The sequence below is a fragment of the Porites lutea genome, chromosome 2 (assembly GCF_958299795.1).
Source record: "Porites lutea chromosome 2, jaPorLute2.1, whole genome shotgun sequence".
Taxonomy (NCBI): Eukaryota; Metazoa; Cnidaria; class Anthozoa; order Scleractinia; family Poritidae; genus Porites; species Porites lutea.
Genome location: NC_133202.1, coordinates 16,029,873 through 16,053,514, shown reverse-complemented (window position 1 = coordinate 16,053,514; position 23,642 = coordinate 16,029,873). Strand labels below are relative to the sequence as shown.

At 38.2% G+C, this 23,642-nt stretch overlaps 1 protein-coding gene across 1 annotated transcript in view; it reads left to right on the top strand.

Moving 5' to 3' along the window:
* LOC140925701 (uncharacterized) overlaps positions 1-17,819 on the top strand; it is a 50,997-nt gene extending 33,178 nt beyond the window's left edge. Inside the window, exons 17-25 of the mRNA XM_073375599.1 lie at positions 1,729-1,884; positions 3,402-3,515; positions 5,831-6,520; positions 7,737-8,210; positions 12,825-13,237; positions 15,159-15,245; positions 16,056-16,280; positions 16,783-16,875; positions 17,652-17,819. Of these exons, the coding sequence (XP_073231700.1) occupies positions 1,729-1,884; positions 3,402-3,515; positions 5,831-6,520; positions 7,737-8,210; positions 12,825-13,237; positions 15,159-15,245; positions 16,056-16,280; positions 16,783-16,875; positions 17,652-17,819 (2,420 nt within the window). The remainder of the gene's footprint in view (positions 1-1,728; positions 1,885-3,401; positions 3,516-5,830; positions 6,521-7,736; positions 8,211-12,824; positions 13,238-15,158; positions 15,246-16,055; positions 16,281-16,782; positions 16,876-17,651) is intronic.
* Positions 17,820-23,642: the final 5,823 nt, after the last annotated feature.

The following is a 23,642-nucleotide window of genomic DNA, read 5'->3' as shown; positions in this document are numbered from 1 at the left end:
TTCAAAGAAAAGGTTCCGAAGATTATTTAGTTATGATTTTGGCTGTAAACAGAAAGCTCTGAGCGATTTTCTTGCCTCGAGTTCATCTTGAAAAAGAGCAAACACCGGGAGCCGGCTTAAAACATAAATAAGCTTATGCTTACCTGACTCATGATTTTCAGAGACACTTTACTCTCAATACTTCTCTTCGTGAATGAAAATTATTGTCTCTGTACATGCTTCACCGAATTGTATTTATTTTATTGATTGTTAGTAGTCCCTCTCGCAATTTTTACCGCTGCACCGGTTGTTTCCAGTCGAACATTAACATCGCATGCAAGAATACTCAAAACGCCGCGCGTAAATTCCGCGCGTAAATATCACTCGCTTTTAAAGATTACACATAACAAAACCATACACAGTTTAATAAATAAAGGGAAATAAAACCTAAACATAACAATTTCTCTATCATGTTGAAGCGTAAATGGTAACTCTATTAGTCGCACTGCAATTTTGGTGCCTGTCAAAAGTGAGAACCCGCCCGGCTGGCCGAAAAGTGATTTTGGGAATTTTTTTTTATCGTTTTCATTAAAAGCCCGTAATTATTACCCCGCATATCACATACGACCAGATTTTTCTACCTGAAAAGTCCCGGCATTATCTGAGAATTCTCTTCATGAAAACGTTTTATAATTCAATGCTATAATTTGTTGTGCAAAGGAAGCGCGTGCTTTGATCGTCGTGAATATTGAATGGGTGCAAATTCTCTTGCAAAATTGTGAAAAACTGCAAAATTATAGGTTTAAATGGGGCAAAAAAGAAAAAAATCCTGCCCGAGGTCTGTATGATAAAAAAGAGTACTGTTTACCTGAGACGTGATCAGAAAAAGGCTGGTTTACACCCCACCAGATTCGTCGCCAAGATTTACTAGTAAACTAAACTTGTCGAACTTGTCCAATTATCCATAGTCTCTCTAACGGAGCAATGTAGGAGAGACTGGTCAATGCCACATTACGATGCAACAGCTAATGCAAATTCAAGACACGAATAGGTCTATTTGTTTTCCAGGCCTAATCTACTGTATGTGATCGAACATGATTCTTTTTTGGGGTGTACAAATAAGACTATTTAATAACTCGATGTAAAATTTGTTTCACTCTTGGACTGTCAAATTATTTTTCTCATAAATCACTTAGCCTTTGCCTCAAAAGTCAAATGAATGTGCCCTGATCTGTGGATTACAAGTTTATTGTTTGATTTAAATTATGAATTTATTAACGGGAGCTTCGCTTTTAGCCCTGGCTGAAATCTATATATTAATAATAATGGAATTTATATAGCGCTTATACATCGCTGTTCTAAGCGCTTAGATGGCCCAAGTTACAAAATTTTTACTGAACAAAAGTAGTGCGAATAATTTTGTACACCGTCTGCTTGCTCAATCGCCGTTATGGAAGGAGTTATTTCCTTGGCAGTTTGGAGGCAATTTAGTGGCCGCTGCAGTCGTGAAAAAGGTTCTCAGTATGGAAAAGTTAAAACAAAAGTGATCGTGTAGAACGCGTCTGATGTGGAGAGAAGGCCACTGTTGAAAGGTTCCCTCAAGTAGTAGAAATTCCATGCACTGTAGTTGTCTAAATGTTCTGGAACGTAGTATAAATTACAACCCTTTTCTCAAAAAGCAGTCTTGGATACGATAAGAGAATTTGATTTGAATGCCTTTTTCAGTCATGTTATTCTTCTCTTTATTAGCGACAAAACCTTCTTCTGACAAGGACTTAAATCAAATTTGGGAAGACGATATCATAGAAACAGGATATTCTGCTGATGGTGAAACTTCATCCTCTGGTTCAGAGAAAGAAAATTCTGATTCTGACGTTGAGTTAGTCAAGATGAGTGCTTGCAGAGGTAAGGAAAAATTATTGCTCAACTAAAGGAACTTTTTTAAAAAATGCCAAGGCATCAGTGTAGTTTATTTACTGCATCTGTCTACATGTATTATTATGTTTAAATAATAATGATAGTAATAGTAATAATAATAATAACAATAATAATAATAATAATTATTATTATTATTATAATTAGTCGGCCATCTTGAAAGCATAGGGGTGAATCTTGATGTGGCTCAGATTCAAAAGACTGTCCTATTAGGAACAGCACGAATCCTCCAACAGGTTCTCAACTACCAAGGTTGCAGAATGTGACTTGTCCCGGGAACTGGTTACCCGTTAAACACTGAAGGTAATTGTGCTACTACGACTGCTGCTGCTGTATTCAACACTCTCTTCAGTCCAAGAGCTCAATACATTGAGCTTAAAGTCTTACAAAAGTTAAACCGACCTCATACTTTCTGAAGATCATCCGTATCACGGAGGTAGCATTGCCGCAAAAATGTCTCTTGCAAGTTGTAGGGGAAGATACGATGTTTCAGTAGCCTGCGTAGCAAGCGTTTACGCGCGAGTTCGTCGATTGCAAACGCTTGCTACGCAGGCTAATGTTTCAGGAGAGAATGGATCAGAACCTGAAATTATCAACGAACGAAATTTACGTAAAGATAATTAAAATACTGTGCGCCCTCTTTAACAAAATATATAACTCACTAATACGTGTAATTTTTTTTTTACAGAGAGTGATATAAAAATCGCTTGTACAAACTGAACGTCATTATTTTGGACATTACTATTTTAATTATACTGCTGGCTGAGATTTTGTATCAGTGAAGCGGAGACTTACGTTCCCTCTGAAAATCTAGCCAGCACGCCTTCTCATATGAACTCTACGACAATTTTATGAGGAAGTAGGTCATGCGTTGAGCCCGCTTGATAAGGCAGGCCTGCTCGGCTAGCCGGCGTGGCGCACCTTATATGAACAGGCCCTTAAAAAATGTCTGCTTCATTACTAGTGGACCTATGCAGAGCTACTAGATCTTTTTCGAACGAATCGTTTTATGTCACGTTGTCCAGCTAGGGCGCATAAAACGGTAGCTTCAATTTAAAGAATTATGGCTTAAATATGGTACTCAATTCCTTTAAGGAGCAACTCAATAAAAATACTGACTCAGCCAACCCGTTTTTCTAATAAAATGTCGAGGCTTTACTCTTAGATTCCTGCAGTCAGCAGACAACTGGGCGAGGGAAAGGGGCAAACCCTTGCTTGATCCCCTTCTACCCCCCTCCCCCTCCCCCCCCACTACAAGAGCTTGCTCGCAGGTTGAATTTTGGTTGGACTTGACAATTTCTAACATTTGCTACAGACTGAATCTTTCATGCTTATGTAAAAACTGAATTACTGACATACGGTTTTGATCTTCAAAGACGGAGGACCTCTTTCAGACCGCAATCCAAAGAATTAAAAAAGAAATGACAGAATTTAAGGGGCATAGACTATAGGGACCTTGTTGTAACTACGCTGTTATTATAAAACAGAATCAAGAGATGACGAAAAACAACAGCAACCCATAGTTCTCGCGAGGGAAAATCCCTTGGAGAGCCCAGACAAGTCGTCGTATTGTTCTCAATGGTTGTCAGACTGCGGCAAAGGTAATATATTTTCTTTAGTTCCTAGTAACATTGAATAGAGTACATTCTATTGGCTCAATGCTGCTAGAGCCAGTTAAGTTTTTAGTAACTTTAATTGCAGATATCACAGTAAAATTTAACTATGATATAATATTAATATAGGATCTTTTTCTGCAACTACGCCGTTTCTATAAATTTGCTCTCCACTGAACTTACAACGCGATCTGGAGCTTTCTTTTATGGTTTTAAGTCCAGTAAATAATTGAGGTGTAACTTACTCGTTAAGATCGTAATAAATGAACAAATCAGGATGATGCTAAGGCTTTTCTGGTCAAAATATGGAAAGAAAACGAAGGGAAGAAAAGACTTAAACAAAAGCTCTCATTGACTTCTGCCACCCCTACACATGCCGCTTGATTCGTTAATAGCGGCCAACCACAGGTAGCCCAACCTCTACTAGCGGCCATGTTGACCTTTGTAATGACTCCTAATTTGAGCGTCTCATTAGCGTTATATAATATTGAAGGTATTTAACAGTTATTAAATGATGCTGAGAGTGGTATGAAGAGTTATGCAAGTCGAGGATGGTCTTATTGGGTAAGAGCCCCCTTGATCTGCGTGATTCTTTATATCATACGAAAGCCGAATTTAATAATATAGTTGTTTTATTATTTGTTCAAAATATTCATCAAGTTCATGTTAATTCATCAAGTAATACAATACTGGGCTTCAAAAACTCATTAATAATTCATACACCCATTAACCTATCAAATTGTCGTTAATACGTTACGTGCAGTGACTTTATTTTGATAAACCTCCCCCTTATTAGGCCCCGTCCACACGTATCCGGATATTATTGAATCCGCAACTTTTTCTTTCCGGATGCGGTTTCCGTCCTAACGCATCCGGTGAATCCGGCATACAAATCCGCAACTTTTTGAATTCGCTCTGCAGGGTAGAAATTTTTGAATACGCTATGAATCCGGAATCGTGTATACGCTAAATCCAGATATTTTTTTCATCTGGTGAAGTAACAAGATCGAGCCTAGTTCTTTACCGTGAATATTCAAGATAGTGCCAGGCGCAATGTTATCGCTTCTTTACTTCTTAGACTTCAGTTTCAAAGTCTTATAACGTGTGTGCAGTTAAACTTATATGTCTGAATCCTGGTTTTTGAAAAAAAGGGTCTGTTTTCTGCGTTTTTCTTACGCCTTTTAGGCAATTTGGAGATAAGTATGTGACCATATGCAATAATATTGACCTTTGAAACTTATTTCTCAGTGTACAAGGCAATGCCGTAGCCATATCAGGCCCATTCCCGTAAACTGGAGCCGAGTACAGCAGAAGTTGGTAGTGCACGAATGTATCGAGCATTCCGCACAGTACTCTGCCGCAAAAACAATTGAAAGTGTATTATCAATATTTGCAAAAAGTTAACTAATGTAACTAATGAAGCACGGCTAACGTAAATTTCAACCAGACATTAATTTCATTTGAAATAATATGCTTCAAAAAGGCCATCCGGCGTAAAGTGAATACAATAGTAGTCACCTGACTCAGCAAGGAAAAATTAACTTGTTATTCTTCTCTCCATTTCAAAATGAGTAGAAAAAATAACCAGAAACTTAAAACACACCAAAAACCCCAAGCAGAGAAATATGATTTTAAGCAGCATTCTCACGCTCCTTAAGATTAATTTGACTTATTTAGATCTTTTTTATTAAACAATTTATCACGGCTATACTCGCACTTTATAGCATAAGCAAGAAAATTACGGAAGCGAGATTATAAGCATAGTGCAGATACAAATTTTCCTACCCCGCCACTCCCACAGACAGTCCGACTTCTTGTCTGTCTGTCTGTTTGTAGTTTTCAGTACTTGTTTTAGTTAGTTCTCCCAGGTGTATTTACTTGCGTTTAAGTGTTTCGTTGTTTATACCACTACATGAGAAATTTCTGCAATTTGATTGGGTTAGAGCAGTGGTATTTCAGCTTAATTTGAAATACCTACATGTGAAAATTACAAACCTTTTGCGGGTAGTGGTACAAACAAATAATAGCATGATTTGTAGTGATATTTGGCATAAATACCACTCGGGATATTTGAAAATTGTCTCAAATTTCAGTCGCCTAACGGCTCGTGAAATTACGTATAACGATTTCGAAATATCACTCGTGGTATTTATGCCAAATATCACTACAAATCATGCTATTACCTATACAAATAGACTGTCAGAACAGATCCCAAAGCTTGTGTGCGTGGTAGTTTAGAATCTTTTCTTTCTCTCATTGTGCAACTTTAATTTAATTTGTGATCTTACTTTTTGACATTTTAGGGAAATTGTTAATCGAGACGCCGTGGCACAGCACCAAGAGCTTAAAAGGAAAAGGAGATAGTGCTCATAAGAATATGGCAGGTTTTCCACCTGCACTCACCCTAGAACTTCCCATGAAAAGTGATCTTCCTAACACATTCAAACCGTGGGATGAAGTCCATCTTCCTGTTGACATTCTTTTGTTGACAGTAGACGATTCGGAGATCTTAGCCTGTTTTGCATACTTGAGAAATGCCTTTAAAAGTTACCTCAAGAACTTTGGATATGTGTACTTTGGGAACATGGGTGAAAGTGGAGATGTGCCCCTAAAAGTTGCTTTGATGACATGTTCTGAGGGCTCTTCAGCTCCACATGGCTCGCTGGTCACTGTCAAGAATGCCGTTGTGGAACTGAGACCCAAGGCTGCTTTCTATGTTGGCTACTGCGTTGACACCAACTTACAGCTAAGTGACGTAGTGGTATCTTCTAAGCTTACAACTGATTCATTAAAAACCCCGGTAGGAAGAGATATTTTGTACCTTGTCAGGCATGCAGATCATGGCTGGATTCCTCCATTGAAAAGTCCAGAAGATCATAAAGTTCAGGTCTGCTGTGATGGGGATATTTTAAGTGGCGTAAACACAGTCAGTGCTGAACAGCAAAACATGTCTCATTTTACTGAAGCTACTGCATATGAAATCGGTGGTGAGGGTAAGATATTTATTCCTTGTTTAATGACATCTTTTCTCTCTTGTTACGTTTTCTTACGAGAGACATGGTGGCCTAGTGGAGAGTATCTCAGACTTCAGATCTGGAAGTCCAGGTTCGGGGCCTGATGCATGTTGTGCTGTTTTTCTTATATACAAGAAACTTTGCTTCACTTTGTCCTTCTTCACCAGTTAAGGTGTATAAATGGATGTTGGTTATGATTCTTTGTGATCCTGTTTTCAATCTGATCCGTTGAGATCTGTTCTAGGTTTGGAAAATTAACAATTATTTAACGAGGTTGAGCAAAATATCATGATTTGTCAGTGGCGAGCAAATAATTGCAGGAGTACTCAAAATGCCGCGCGTATCAAACGCTTTTTATGTTACTTTACACATCGTTATAAAACCATTAAATAAAAAAATAAACATAATAAATTCTTTATTATGTTGAAGCGTAACTCTATTAATGTTCATTCAAACACTCCACAGCTTGCAACCGGCTGGCCGTTATATAGGTGATTTTGGAAATTTTTTTAGCGGTTTCGCTAAAAGCCCACGCGTGCTTCGATCGTCCTGAATACTGAAAGAGTGCAATTTGTATTTCAAAATTGTAAAATACTGCATTCTGTCTGAGGTCTGTATGATAAAAACAGCGCCTCATAGTACTGTTTCACCTCAGATGTGATGTATAAAAAGTATAAAAGGTTGGTTTACACGCCCCCAGATTTGTTAGCAAGATTTTGTAAAGCAAACTTGTCAAGCAAAAAAAAATCGGCCTGATTTGCTTTCCAAGAATTTGTTTCCCAGGCCCAATCTACTGTGATCAAGAACCATTATGGCTGTTAAATGTGATCGAAGATTATTGCTATTTTTGGGGTGTAAATATAAAGGCCATCAACTCGATGTAAGATTGGTGCATTCTTGGACTATTTGAGAATTATTTTTCTCTCAAATCACTTAGCCTTAATCCCTCAAAAGTCACATGAATGTGCTCTAAAGTGAACTGATTTGTGGAATACAAGTTTATTGTTTGATTACAAATTTATTAATGGGAGCTTCCCTTTTAGCCCTGGCTAAATCTATATACCTTATTGTTTGTTTTCACATCTTGATCAACCTACGCTGTGATGCTAACTGGGGGATCTATTTGCATCTTTAAATTCATCTCTTTTTGTATAGAAATTGAATTTTCAATGATATCGTTTAATGTTTTTTACAGGTCTTTTTGGTGCATTACATGAACTTAAGATTGAATGGGTGATTGTTAAAGAGAATTCTCACTTTGCCAATGGTAACAATCCTGCAGAAAAGTCTTGGGAGAGTTATGCATGCATAATGCAGGCTTCGCTTGTGTCCAACATGTTGAATAATTCATTTGTGTTTGAACAATGGCCTCATTATGAAGACCCGGCCAATAAGGAGGAGCTACCCAGGTTACCAGATTCTCTCTGCCTCGAGGAGTGCCAGAAACAGCTGCTATCACTTTATGAAGCCTACAGCAAAGTCAAAATCGTTCCGTGGGACCAAAGCTCTGCCGTTGACATTGACAACGTTTACACCCAGTTATCTTGGCTTATGGATGAGAAGGATCCCAACCTAGTAACACAGAAGGAACGTAAACACTACACCGACATTGTTGACGGCGGAAGACTTCATCAAACGCCTAAGCAGATTTTTTACTTCGGACGACCAGGTATGGGCAAGAACCTTTTTAAGCTGAAAGGTATATTTGGCTGTTCTCATCACAGATTTAAAGGAAAATTAGAAAGATTTGATCTCGTGCTCTTCGCCAAATTACGCGATGTTTGTAACCTTAACGATGTCCCACCCTAGAAGGACTATTTTGGAGGTAAGAAAAGTCTTCAAAGTATTCAAAAGATCGTTTTCTGATTAGCAGTATTTTTGATTCGAAGTATTTCCGATTACCAGTATTTTTTTGCTCGGTGGAATGTTTAAAATACAGTTTAATCTAGTAGAGGAGGTGGTTTTGTAAACTCAACATTTTCTTTAAAGACGAATTTTCCCCAGAAATCAATTTCAACTTATGACCAAAAAAAGAATGCTGAAGAAAACCCGAGATTTTAATTAAACAGTACAGAGAAAACTACAGAGAAACGGCGCCTTACCTCAAGCAACCAGGGCACCATTGTCTGCATGCACTTTATACGAAGAACAGCACAAGCTGCACAAGAATCCTTTTTCGCTAATATATAAATATAATTTGGCGAGTCAACAGATGAAAACAAAGTTCTACTTTTCTTCTCAGGCTGGGAAGCGCAATTTAAATTCCTGGCGATTCCATATAAACCACTAGGCTATTGTTTGCGAACGGATTCTCTAACTGCGATTTGATTTGCAATTATTGAAAATTCTGTAAAGATCGAACTTTTGCGCATGTACCGTATACCGATTTTCCACGCATGATTTGTTCCGTAAATCAAATTGAAGTTAAATGGTTTTCTTACTGATTTTGTTGCGATCCCTATTAATCTCAGTGAATAGTGGCTTTTGGAAAATTTACCTCGCCGCGAATATTCAGCTTCTATTCACCTCGTTTTTAAATGTTTTGTCAATGTGAAGTGCGGAACAAAATATCAGTCAAGCAGGAAACGGTGTGTTCCACAAGATTCCTGGTCGTGTCCTGGAGAAAAATATTCGAAACCTTAGGTTTTGTTCCTTCCTCTTTCAACACACGGTCGTTTGAACGGTCGCTTCTGTATGACCCGCGCGTTTGGTGTTCAACGCTTATCCGGGCAAGTGACAATAAGCCACGGCTTACTCTGGCCGCGGCTTACATAAGACGCGAACACCCGGTATAAATGGTACAAAATCCTATATTCACGGCTTATTCAATCCATGGCTAGCTCAAGCCGCGGATTACCTTGGATGTGAAAGTGTTCGTATAAATGCACTAGAACGTTGTCAGCGGCTTGCTGAAGTCATGAACGATTGCTGCTTATGCTCTGTGTTCAATTACATCCCAGACCTTCACGGCTGAGAGACGCGCGCTGCAGTGGTTGGAAAATGACCTGCTGCACGAGAGAGTCGAAAATTTTGTCTATACTCCATCTCATCCATATGCGTTCCTGGAACATCTCTGAATTTTTCGTCGAGGTTTCCGCACAAGTTTCGCAACAGCCCAGCGATAATCTTGACCGAAATGTTCATTAGAAACGAAAAAGGCAATGTAAAATATGGCGATTTTCCAGACCAAGCCATTCGTTTCGCTTCTCGCAAATCACGCTAGGCACAGAAATAAGCTACGTCATCTGTCCGCGAGCTAGGCCGTGAACCATTTATACCAGCAGTTTGCGTGTCATGTAAGCCGTACTCGTATAAATGGTTCCTTTCGCGTCTCTAGTAAGCCTGTCCAGACTAAGCCGCGGCTTATTTTCTCTCGTATACACGACCCTAATGTTACTTGTCCTCTTTCCAGCTGTTCCAACAAAAACGATGGTCACGCGGTCGCTTTAACTGTATTTCTACGGTTGTTTGTAAAGAACCCGTTTGAGTAGAAGTTTTAACCAGTTTCTATGATAGGTTCGTCGTTGAGGTAGGACAATTTACTCAGTCCCTCGATATCGTCCCTCCCCTTGTGCCGCCATTTTTTCCAGGTGTTGACTCCGCCTCCCTTTGGCGCGTTGAATCGTGAAAGTGAGTCTTCCTGATGTCAACTTGTTTCCCGGAAACTGTTTCCATATGGTCCGCATACTTTTAAAAATAACTTTTTTGAAATTAAGAAATCCCAGCCAACGCCCTTAGACTCTGACCTATTATGATCTCCTCATCAAATGAACAGTTTTTTTGATGTAAGCACTTTTGACCTTGTAATTTCAGAGAAATGGCTAATTTTTTTATTTTTTTTTCATGGCATCACTAAATCGCACAAAGGGTTTTCTACCACCAATTGTCCCTTTCCTTTTAAGGAAAAAATACTTATCGATACTTAAGAGTTAACATGGTCATGATAAAAAATCAAGCACACACATGCTGAATTCATGCTGGTAAAATAAATCAACAAAAGTATCTTAAAATTATGAATATATGAAAATCATATATGTGAACTGCGGAGTGAAGAATCATTTGAAGGAAGATCATCGCAGCTATATACGCAACTTATGCAGTTGCGAGAAGAAAGCCTGAAAAATTTTTAGGCTTGTACGGCGAGATTCGAACCCTTGACCTGTGCGATACCGGTGCAGCTCTCTACCAGTTAAGCTAACAAGCCAACTTGGAGCAGGTCGTTAAATTGGTTCGTTATAAACCCGTGAAAGGATGATGATGAAATTATGAATATATGAAAATCATATATTATATGTAAACTGCAGAGTGAAGAATTATTTGAAGGAAGATTAATTGGTAGAGCACTGCACCGGTATCGCAGAGGTCAAGGGTTCGAATCCCGTGTAAGCCTGAATTTTTTTTGGCTTTCTTTTCACAACTGCATACGTTGCGTATATAACTGCAATGATCTTCCTTCAAATAAAAGTATCTTAAAAGTATAACAAGCATTTTGTTGAAGTTTAGTATCAGTTCAGCTGTAATATTTTATATCCAACATTATTACTGAGGTTAAAGTACAGATGTAGAGGAAAAACTTTGAAGATTATTTTCTTCTTGTCTTGCCTTCTATTTGCCAAATTCCTGTACATAAACGAAAATTCTCCTTGTATTCTGCTACAAATGCCAAATTCTTATTTACTGTTACATATACTATTATCAGCGTGTTGTAAACTGCACAATACAATGTATTATACCAAAAGTTCTAATCTGCACATTATGTGCAATAACTGTTAACTGCTGAGCAAATACAACTGTAAAAATGCTCAATATCTTGTAGTCCGCTGAAGTGTCTGCAGAACAATAATTGTTTGCAAGTTGTGCAAGTTCTAAAAGGTCAACAAACATTCCATAACTATCTACGACTGTCTTTCCTTGTAAACCAAAGAATTGCTCTTAATGAATGTCTTATAGAACACAGAGAATTGAAAGTGTGAAAGTTTATATTGCTAACCCAGTTGAATATTGTTAACGTGATTTTCAAAAATCAAAGCGCCAATAAGGCACTGAACCCAAGTGAATTATCCAGTTTTGTGCTACGTTATATATTTTATGAAAGCTTATCACCCAAAGAAGAAGTCTCAGTATGCGGTTGTGACTGACATGCAGCAGGCTTAGGAGCAAACATGTATGGTGCAGTTTTTTGTGGTGAATAGTTATAATTGAAGCTGTTTGATTAAAAAACACCGTTCTGGAACAGCCTCCTCCTCAGGCGCTTCGTTTTTCGCACGGCAGAGGCGAGCGAGAAACGAGTAACTGGTGATGAACCGCAAGGGACCATGGGAAGGGCTCTCCTTCCCGCCTTCCTTTGCGCGCACATTTTCATCAAAAGAGAGACGTCTGGGTACGAGGCAGGTTCTGGAAAGTTTGATTATGTTTCACAACTTGCTCCAGCTTTTTGAACAATCTTTTTCATGCAAGAAATATTGCAGGTTAATAATACATAGCGCTACTTTTTACAGGATATTGTTTATATTTAAGTGTAGGTAAAATTCGCTCTTAAATTAAACGGTTATGCAAAGCAACCTGTCAGAGATAACTGATTGCTAAGGTTTTAACCATGGTAACCTACAATTGGCAACAAAATTAGTTGAGATAGTTCGCCCTAAAGGGGCTTTCTGGCGTTTTACTGACGTCAAAAGGGGAAAATAAAGTTTTTCTTCCCCCATTCCCTCCATGCAATGTTGTGCCGCTGCTTGAGCTACCTATGGAAAACAACAAACATCCCAACTTTGAATTGAGGGGACAGCGGAGGGCTGTGGATTCTTTTGTTCTCTGAAGTTATCTTTTTTGAGTAGAATATCTCAAAAATTCTGTCGCCCATTGTAAGTTAAATATTGCACAGTTTACAACAAGCCTTTGCTATCTATCAGCTCTAATATTATTACTCATATTGAGTAGAAGCAGATCGATTTTGATGTCTATAAATACTTTGTACTAATAACCAGGAAGTGCTAAGTCATATTTGCAATAGAATGTCAAATAGAATATCATTGGAAGACCCGTTTTTATTTTCTATCAACTTTGATAGTTTAGTCAAGGGTCAAATTCTCCCTGTGAACCATCTGCCGAAGGAAATCTGCTAGTTCACCTTCACCTTCAACTTCACATTTGGTTTCCTTTGATTACAGTAGTTAGCAGTGCAGGTTACTACCTGTGGCTGAGCTGATCCCAGCTGAATATTTCTCTGACTCTTACTTATAAAAACAACCTACTGACAGTGGGTCCATGAACAACTACTTTGCAGATAGAGGCTTGACTTCAACTTCTCCACCCTGTTTGCAATCATTATTTTATGATATAAATGAGGATGTTGGGGTCTCTTGGAGAAAGCTTGGAAGGCATTTATCAATAAAGGAGTGTGTTCTTAACAATATTAATGAAGACTTCAGTGGTGTTAGCGAAAAGGCGATTCAGGTTCTTTTCAAATGGAAAGAAGATTATGGTGCTTCTGCGACACCTGAGGCGCTGTTTTCAGCATTGCTGCACATTAGACGCACTGATGTAGCCAAGAAGTTGATATCGCTGTTTCCAACATTGTTACCTCTGCCATGTTTACTGGAAAATGTTGTCACCAGTGACTGCACCCTTTATACCTCTTACACACTAAATCCAGAGAATTTGACAGTTAAAAAAGTGTTACAGTCAAAAGATGAGAAGGTAATGATTATAGGTTGCAATCTTTAGTATTGCTAAATCAGAGCTAGTAAATTTATTATAATTGTTATCCAGTTAATATTATTATTTAGCAATTATTGAATGAGGCTGGTAGGATGTGAAGAATTACATATGGTTAAGCACCAATTGGTTATGAAGAATTAGCCGGGGGTTTGGAGCCAATCAGAAATGGCGAAACATTTTGAATTATTATATGGCCGTGTTTCAGAAGGACCGGAAACTAACAAATTCAAGAATTTGATTGGCTTAAATCGATCTTGACCGCGGTCTAGATTTTCCCACCTAGACCGGCATCTAGACCGATCTTGTTGTAACAGTTACAAACAAAGAATATGAAAAAATTGGCTTGTTCCTGTTAATAATACTAAATGGGAGAATCCGTGGACAAACGTTGGCAAATTTGAGACTTGCCGAGGAAGCTACGAGCAAAGATGAAGTCGAAATTGAGAATTTTTTGCAGGAGCAGAAATCAAAAACCACTCAATACAAGACTAAGAGCGATTTAAACGCATGGAAGAAATTTTGTGAGTCACTGAAAGAGTCTAGAGCAATTGAAAACATACCTGCCAATGAGCTCGATCTTCTTTTGTCCAAATTTTTCATCTCCGTTCGTAAACCAAATTGCACTGAGTACGAGCCGAGTAGAAATGCAAAGACGCGTTTGCTGCCGCCAAACTCGATGACACATACAATAAGAAGGTTTCTAATCTCTCCGTTAGAAAGACCAGTGTTGGACGACTTCTCGAAGCAGACGTTGAGCCAAACTTCGTTGCACAGCTAAGCGGTCACAGGTCAAAATTAAAATTTTTTCACCTAGGTTGATTCTCTATTTTCTTTGTATCTTAGCCCAAATTATTCATGACAAAGACAAAGGAAATTGAGAAACGACCTTGGTAAAATTATTTCAACCTGAATATAATTTTGACCTGTAACGTATACATGACCTGAATAAGCTCCTTACTGACTCAGTTGAGGCAAATGTGAGAAAGCCTTGTCTCAAAAAACATGCAAGGTGATAACTTTTTTTCACAGTGGAGCTCTCGCGCGCGAAGCGCTCCAGCGCAGCACCATGGGTAAGAAAATGATGTAATCTACCCATCCGAGAAAATTTGGTACTCACGTGACCGTACACCGCCCGCCCGCCCGAGCGACCGTCCGTCCGTACCACAGGCATACCAATGTAAAATAACTCAATCAACAGGTATGGCAACCCAAATGCAACTCGAGGTTATTTGGCGGGAAATCGCGTAGCCACCGGCGTTTTGTAAAGCAGAGACAACTAAAGAGTCAATAAAGACGAAAACGGAAAGCGGAAATTGTTTCTGTATCCGTGTTGTCTAAAGTACTTGGTTTAGATTAATTGTCATGTCCACAAATTTGGAATACAGAGCAGGAGAAAGACAGAGAAAACGAGAAAGTAGGCGGCAGGCCAGCGAAGCTCAACGAGAAAAAGGGCGACAGAGGTCTAGAGCGAGAGATAAAAAACAAAGGAGACATTTTTTTGTTGGAAGAACAACATGGAAATTTTGTAGCGGCGGTGACAAAATGGGAAATGCTAGGGGCCACCAATGCAAGGTGAAAATGAGCGGCAGTGAAACAAAAAAGTGAACGAGAACACGCCAACTACGACATTTCCTCCATAAAACGTGTAACTAAGAAGTTTCTGGAAGTTTCTCGTTGTAGTCGTGCAAAACAATGGCAAAGAAATGTACAAAAAAGTGTGCTGCGCGTACAAAGTTGCTTTTTTTTGCAAATTAGACCTATTGTTGTTTTTCACCATTCTCCCGCGTTGCCTTCGCCACCTAGCATTACACGATTTTATATTTTGTTTGAACAAACAATAATTATTATCGAGAGCTTCACTTTTAGTCCTAGCTAAATCTGTATATTATTATCTGTGTAGGTCCTTGTGTGCTCAACTTCAGAGTCATCTGAAAGATTTCTCTTAAAACAAGTTAAAGATAAAGAGAACACTTTTGTTGTCAGAAAGGTAATTAAAGCTAAAAAAGAGGAAGCCTTAGAATCTGTGATGGTGATGGCAGCCAAAAAATAAAAAAACAGGAAAGAGAAGGTTTGATGTAGTGGTGCAACTGCAGCAACGTAATGTACCATAAAGCATGATGCATGTCTGCAATTTTGCCAATCTAGACCTATTGCTTTTTTGCCACTCTTGTTGCCGTCACAGTAGTTAACTGCTAAAGCTTCCTACTATGCGTAAAAAGTTAAAGTGTTATCTATAAGAGAACTGTGCCTGGTCCACTCCGTCAGTGTACATTACATGAAAGGGTGTGTTACTGTGTGAAATTCATCTACTGAGTGACTTATTTGTTTGTTCCCACATTTTTCAAAGGTCTTCCTTATTAATCTGCAAGCAAACATGTGGTGAACTGGGAGGGAAATCTGGGAGTTTCTCAAAAGCATCAATAGTAACAATTATGTGATCCTGGTCCCCATTTTTCAAACATTGGATAGTGCTATGCAATGGATAATTAACAAATAGATTCCTGTTGCCGTGCTTCTGTTCAGTAATAAATCACGGATGACGTCAAAATGTGGTAAAAAAAAAAAAAAAAAAAGAAGTGGCACACGAGCCGCAGGTGAGTGTGACACTGATGACAACTGGGGCCAGATAAGTATTACAGGCAAAAAATTTGTTATCCACTGGATGGAAATTCATCCAGTGAAAAGCGCTATTCACCCCTTGAACACCCCTGGCCTGGAGGGCTATTGACGAATTATTTTGTTCTTGCACAATTTTTTGAAATCAGTTTTTTAAGTTTTTTGTTTTCTCTTTAAACAGTGTTTAGACTGTAAGGCACTGAGACAACAGAACAAGCAGTTGCGTAAGACTGAAGGATTTCTGAAAGAACTAGAGATAAAACAAAAAATGGTCCAAGACCTACTTAATGTTATTGAACAGCTCCAGAATCATCTTCTTACTCAACATGAAGCCATCACCCAGGAACATCCTGACAACATGACAGAATCTGATGAAGGTGATGACTACATTGAAGGACCATCAATGGTTAGTATTCATCTTCCATTAAACCTCCATTAAGCCGCCACCCTCTCTTAAACGGCCCGTAATCCAAGTCCTGAAGTAATTTATTGTAGAAAAAAATTGTAAATGAAACCTGAATTACGCAACCACCGTCTGTCAAGCAGCTGGAGTAACCTTCTAGCCATCCATTTAATGGCCCTTATATACTTGATACACTTAATTTGGCTTTATTTAAAAAAGCCTGATAAAGGAAAATACACTCCCAGATAAAAGGTGATGACTGTTTGTGGACCGGTAATGCTGCTTCGCCCTGTGTTTATTTCAAAGTAAAGTGTTGTTTTTGCTAAAGATTGAGCTAATTTATGAAAAACTGAGTTGGCGACCTCCATTAAAACGGCCACTTACTTGTACCCCCAGGGTGGTGGTTTAACTGTAGTTGGAATAGTGTTTGTATTTAGTCTATTTAGCCATTTAAAGCAAATTGAAGGTGAATTATAAGAGGTGATTCCTTGTTGTTCCTCTTTAGTGTGCAATGAGTGTGATTACTCGTATTGGACGGAGGCGCAAAGTAACCCAGTCCTTGAAACCAAAGAAATCTATTGCTGGCAACGAAATGAAGGTAGGCTACTTTATTTTTGGCCATGTGGTCGATTCTGTTGTATTATCATTGCTGAATATTTTCGTTATTTTTTTTTATGGTAGCAAGTGCTCAACATCGTAGTGTTGTCTGTTGGGTATACAGTGTAGAACTGCAATGCAAACACTGAAGTCTGAGTATGTAACACCCCACCCTAAATACATGTACTATGTGATGTTAGACCACAGATTTACTATCCTCTGTTTGTGTTACATCCCTTTGTTAGCTACATAGAGGATATTACATGGTGGCGCGAAGATATGAATTTTATTTTCGAGTGGCAAAACAATATTTTATGAACGAGCGCAGCGAGTGAGTAAAATATTGTTTTTGCCACGAGAAAATAAAATTCATATCTTCAAGACACCGTCTAATGTTCTTTTTATTATATAGACAAAAAGACGTCGATAACATAATATATTTTTATTCGCCAAAAAGAAAGACGCCTACAAATTTCGAGGGGAAATTACCGAAATTACGTCATCGATAAACTCACATGTGAGATTATGGAAAATAAACCATCCGAGTCCCGGATGTAGTTTTTATGAATTTTACGAGTGGTATATTTTCCAGTAAAACACTCGTGTCTATATAATAAATATCAATAATCAACGATATACAGCTTAGCCATGTCGACAACAAGAAACATAATGGTAAGCCTATGGTCAGAGTTGTGTAATGGCTCAGAGCAAGCTGACTTGTATAAATTCTATTTTTACAAACAGAGAAGTTTAAGTAAACATTCTAGTTTATTTCAGCTAACGAAGTCTAACAGCAATCATCTCTCGTCTACCGAAAACTTGGGGGTCTCAAAACGAAACAGCTACCTCCTTGCACAAGAAAGCCCCATCATGGTTTCAAGTTTGTCACAGTCACAGTCTCCCAGAGACTGGTCTGGAGTCCCTGCTTTCACGGTACATATGTAAACATTTACTTTTAATTATAAACATTGCAAGGTGGTGCTCTGGGTGATATTCTGGAAGTTGATTGGCTGATTCGAGTATTTTAATGGTGTATAATTCTGACATTAATGGTTAATAGATAAATGGTACTGGCACTGGACATCACAATAAAATTAGTTATGCCATTTCAAGAAGCAGTACAGTAATACCAGGACTGCTAGCTTTTTCATGCCTCTGAAACTTTGATTTTGACTAGGCATCCTGTGGTACACATGAAAAGTAATTTATCATCAATATTGTTTATTTCAGATGTGCTCTGATTTAAAAGTGCCATGTTCCAATAGTACTTTGAGTAAGTGCAAAAAGGAACAGGCCAGAAATCCAAACCTTGCAGAGAATCCTAGTTCAGCTAAAATTGGTAGAAACAGTCAGGAGATCATCTCCCTACATTGGTGGCAAGGTACGTATGTTTCCATGTTAAGCCATTATTTCTTCTTTTTCTTTCATCTTATTGAAGAATCTAATACAGTCAAACCTTCATGTTCGATCTCCGATTCATGTTCCCAACAAAAGCACAAAGCACTTAATGGAAAAGAACTTTGAAAAATATGGGAATATAGAAATAATAAAAATCGAATAAATTAAACTGAGAGCAGAGAAATATGAAACAAGCTTTTTTTGGCTTTTAGTGACAAATTTGTATTTATCAGGCTTAACAACATACTCTTTTTCATTTTCTTTGGCTTTTCTGTATTGTCTTTTTCGGTACATTCAAAATATCAAACAGTAATGCACAAAACAACTCTTGAGCTTATCCTAGGATAGCGAGTTCTTTAAAAGATCTGTAAGGTGTTCTTTCACGGGTCAACGTAAAATAATAACATTTTTTGTATAGCCGGGTTTAAGTATTACTTGATAACCTCTTAGAATTAAAACGTAACAGCCTACAAAAAAGTAACTATTAGAGACCTTAAAATACTATTAACGACGAGGACGAAGATTTTCTCAATACTAAGAAGCGTGCGCGCGTGCGTCAGTGTCATTTTGGCGGGAAAACGTGGTAGCCGTCGTCATTCTACTCTGAAGTTTAGCGCAAACAAGTCATTAAATGTTAGTAGTTTTATCATTTCGTCTTTAGGAGAGGGCTTAACCTCCTTCACTAAAAATAACCTTGCTAACCTTTCTGCTGAAAAAAAGTACAATGAAGCTTTCCGGGGTGCTTAATGTTTGAGAATACGCGAAAAATCTTGAAGTCAAATCTCTTCCTCGAATCTGAAGGTCTCTATCAATCAAGGATTATAGAGTGTGTTCGATTTCGATCCCAGGCTCCCTCTCCTTGGGCAAGTTGTTGTTGATGTCATTTGCCCTCTTATCAGAATTGCCAACCTCATTCTTAGAAAATTGGCCCTGGAAACGTGGCCGATGTGACGAAATTTGACGTCAATTGTCGATTGTCAATTGATATTGTTTCAATATGAACCAATATTAAATGGGAAATTTCTTATCATTTTTAATAATTTCGAAAAACGTCCATGCGTTACATGAATTATATACTCAAAGTATAGTATGAAATTGGCATATTAAACCTTCGTCACTATTTCCGCGTTGCCTGACGTAAAATGCATGTAGATATTGAAAATAATGCGTTTTACCGATGACTTATGAATTATTATTCACATTTTTTAAAAAGCGTTTGTTGACGGTGTGCAATTTCAAAATTACAGATAGTATTAAAGAAACTATTAAATTTACGTGGACTAAAAAAATTTGAGAAATGAAAGATATTGAACACAAACACTTCGCTGTAGCAGTATAAAAACTGTGGATTCTCTCTGTCAATAGCACAGGATTGTTATCCGTTTGTAAAACATTGGTTATCGTAAAGGACAAATGATAATGAGATAATTTATATTTGCGATTAACTCCTCCAAGATTTCCATTTTTATCTTTCTTTGTATAGTAATGAGTTAGACTTTTCTGGAAAAATCAGCACTAATTCAAACCAAAAACTTGTACATCAGACATTTTAAGTACTTAAAGAACGTTTGTCAAATTAGGAAGTTACAGTGAATCTGGACCTATGTTAAAGATGGGTGTAATCGTATTTATTTTGGCTAGTGATTTGATTTAGTATATATAGTAAGTGGTAACGTACTTTAAGCTGTGGATAATTGACGAGGTTTTGCCAAACTTATTAGGGACCTTTAGCGGGTGTCTGTAAAACGCGGACCGGATACCTGCGGATGGCGGATGCGGATGGGAAAATGCCGATAGAAAAATACGGATGGAAAAAAAAATGCGGATAACAAAAAAAGTAAGAAGAAAAAAAAAAGGGAAATGCGGATGGTAAAAAAAATAAAATAAAATAAACAAACAAACAAAGGAAAGAAATCTTTCTTTCAAGTCGCTGTCACATGGTTGGACCCTTCACTTACATACAGAACGTGATGCCAATAGTTGACACAGTTATTTTGTGCCCTGTAATTCCTTTCATTAATGTCTCCTTTGAGTGTTTAGCTTAAGGCTTGCAGCCAAGGTAAACAGCTCAAAAAATTGGATAGCAAATGAGGTGTCTGCAAAACGAGGACTAGATACCTGCGGATGGCGGATGCGGATGGGAAAATGAGAATTATAGAAAAAATTGTGAACAATAACAGAAACAAAAAAAACACAAATATGGATACATAATTTGTGTCACTAAAACATTTCTTAACAAAACACGTGTATAACGTTGTTCGGACAACAACAACAAAAAAGTTGTTGGGTTTTTGATCTCGAATCAACGAATTATTGATGAGTTTTGGGCGATTAAAGTGATGCACTTCGACTTGATGAAAACAACATGGCGACCCTAAACAATGAACGCGTAGTTCAAATCAATTTTATATTCCTTTCTGCCGTACTGTTCCAATCCAGAGTTAAATTTTTTTTCTATCTTGTTACTGAATTCATAACTTAACTCAGTCTCTGTTTAGCTCCTATTTTTAACGTATCACTCCGCGAATTTCATTCTATTTTGCTTATTTCTTTGAGACTGGGGAGCCCAGGCTTCACAAAGCCTTCTGGTTTCTTCTGGGCTCCCTTGCAACCTTACAATTCCTATATGTATTCTTGTATTGTATTATATTTTAGCTAAATAAAAATGAACTGAACTGAACTGAACTGAACGCCTTGCTAAAGTTTGAAATCTCGGCAACGCGAAACTGCAAACGCGTAACTGCGGTTTGTGGTTTGCGGTTTGCGGTTTACCTGATGCTAAAGGTCTCTATTAATCATATTTGCCCGCAACAAAATAAAGTACTCTCAAAACCGACACCTAAGATTCGACTTTCTCTATTTAATCAAGGGTTCACCCCTTCGAAACAAATCATTCAAATGCCTGTCCAATAAAGAAGGTGAATTTCAACTACCCCAGTCAAAGTGAAACCAAAGTGCTAGTATTGCTAGTTTCTTAACGTGCCTATAACCTAAAACTGTATATTTTTTTAATTGAAAGTTTTTCATTACCACGAGAACCTCTGGGAAAAAATTATGGCGACTTCAAACACAACATGATTCTTTTAGAATACTATTATTTGGGCCATTTTGGCACACGAATCGTCTTCTCTCGGAAACCGAGCTGTGACGATGATTAAGTAATGCTGACGTTAATTAAAAAACACTTGACTTGGGATACTGATTCACAAACTCAAACCGCTGTTAAAAGGTAACCAGATATCCGTGCATTAAATCTTGTTTTATGTCTCTTGACGTCACCCATGAGCCAGTCAATTTTCGTAATCAGCAGAACTGACGTGTCAGAGAAATTTGGACTTAAATAATTTTGGTGAAAGGTTTGAACCCAGGAGTCATTTCAAAAGTGGGTTGAGTTTGATCGTCTGGGTGAACGAAGTTCTGAATACGACAGTTGTTGACAGTGACTGACGTTTCGACAACCTGTGCGGTAGTCATCTTTAAGTCAAAGAGAGTTGTATCAAAATCCCCTTGCACATACTTAAATCATTACAGAATATCGTAATTTGAATGATGACCTCACACGAGCAACCCTCAATATGGCTGGGTTTAATCCATTTTTTTTTTTAACGGAACGGACGGAGACCCCTTTGACAACGCTCCAGGCAATTTTTTGAGCAGACTAATTTTTTACCTGTTTCAAATTATGTTAGAGATTTCTGAGCATTATACTTTTCTGGGAAACTGCCCACCTACCCCTCCCCTAAGCCAACACTAACACTCAATACTAACTTAGGGCAAAATGTTGGCTTAAGGGAGGGATAGGTGGGCAGTTTCCCAGAAACGTATAAAGGCGGATTTGTGCAATTTTTTGCCCGTTCAAAAATTCATCGGGATCGGTGTAAACATGGTCTGAGTGACGATGTCTTCTTTTATAACATAAGGATTTTACAGTCCCTATTGAGAAGGACAACTACTTATTCAGCAAAAAGATTTCTTAAAAAAAATACGTTACGAAGCCGAATGATTTCACAACACTTAAGTCATTAAAGAACTTTAGATTCTAAGACGACAACGCCAGGACTAAGATTAAGAGATTTTCTCAATACTAATTAAGTAGTGCTCGCGCTTCAACCAGCGTCATTTTGGCAGGAAAGTCATTCTACTACGAGTTTTAGTGAGAGTGTCGTATTGGCGGGAACGAGTTATCAAATGTTAGAAGTTTCAGCATTTTTCAATCGTGAGAGGGCTCAACCTCCTTCAGTAAAGATAACAATGCAAACTTTTCTGGTGGAAAAAAGTGCAATGAAGCTTTCTGTGATGTCTATTTTTTGACAATAGGCGAAAAAACTTTAAATCAAATCTTGTACTCGTAGTCGTCGAATCTAAAGCTCTCTATTCCCCGATTACTTAACTTGTACAAGTTATCGATCGATGCATTTGGGAGAATTTCGATTAGCTCCAAAAAGCTCAAGGCATAAGGGATATATAAACGGTTGTGCAAAGATATTAGTTACCTGACGTAATCAGCGTTCACATTGGGGTGAAGTACGCAATTTGACTTGGGCGAATATTTGAGCCATGTAGTAAACCGTCCAATACGCTCACATGACATTCTTCAACAAATTTAGGGAGCAAGGCTGGAGCAGCCGTGACACTTGCACTCCCCTCCCATCAATTATGGCGCCCGGGTTCAAATCTTCAAATCTTCCGGGTTCAAAACCAGAGATCAGGCGTTACGCTAAACTGACGAGCCCCAAAGAGGGCGAAACAGCTGTCTATGGTTACAATCCCGCTCTGTTTTGGGTTCTTTCGGTGTCGTGTTGATGTCTTGTAGAGTTAATTTTCACGTAGTACTATCAGCATTGCAGTATTGTGCTTGCAGAATTTAATATGTCTATATTATAGGCCAATTTATATCAGGTGCAGATTCCTTTGGCTCCTTAGTGGTTAGGGTGTGAACTACCGTAAGAGTAGATTTGTCAACGGTCAGGAACCTGTGTCCAGTAATATAAGACGAATCTGATGGCGTCCGGCGTATGGGCGTATATATAAAGGCCGATCAATATTTACTTTTGAGAGGATTAGGGTAATTTCGTTCGGGCAAGAATCATTTCCTCCAAGCCTTCTACTGATCGAATTTTGTCTCCTAATTTATTTTTGGGGTAAATTTTCAACTCTTAACTCCATTTAGATTGTTTTCGTTCCAAGCCTTGCAAGTCACTCAACCACCCCACCCTGCTGTAGTCGGACTCCCAGCGGAGGCCCTTTTAATACTTAAGAGTTTGTCTGGGACGATCTTCTGGTGATTGAGTTCTGTCTGTAACGACTTGACCCATGTTTCCAAGGTTACAGGTGTGACTCGAACCCAACACTTCTAATTCTAAAACGCAC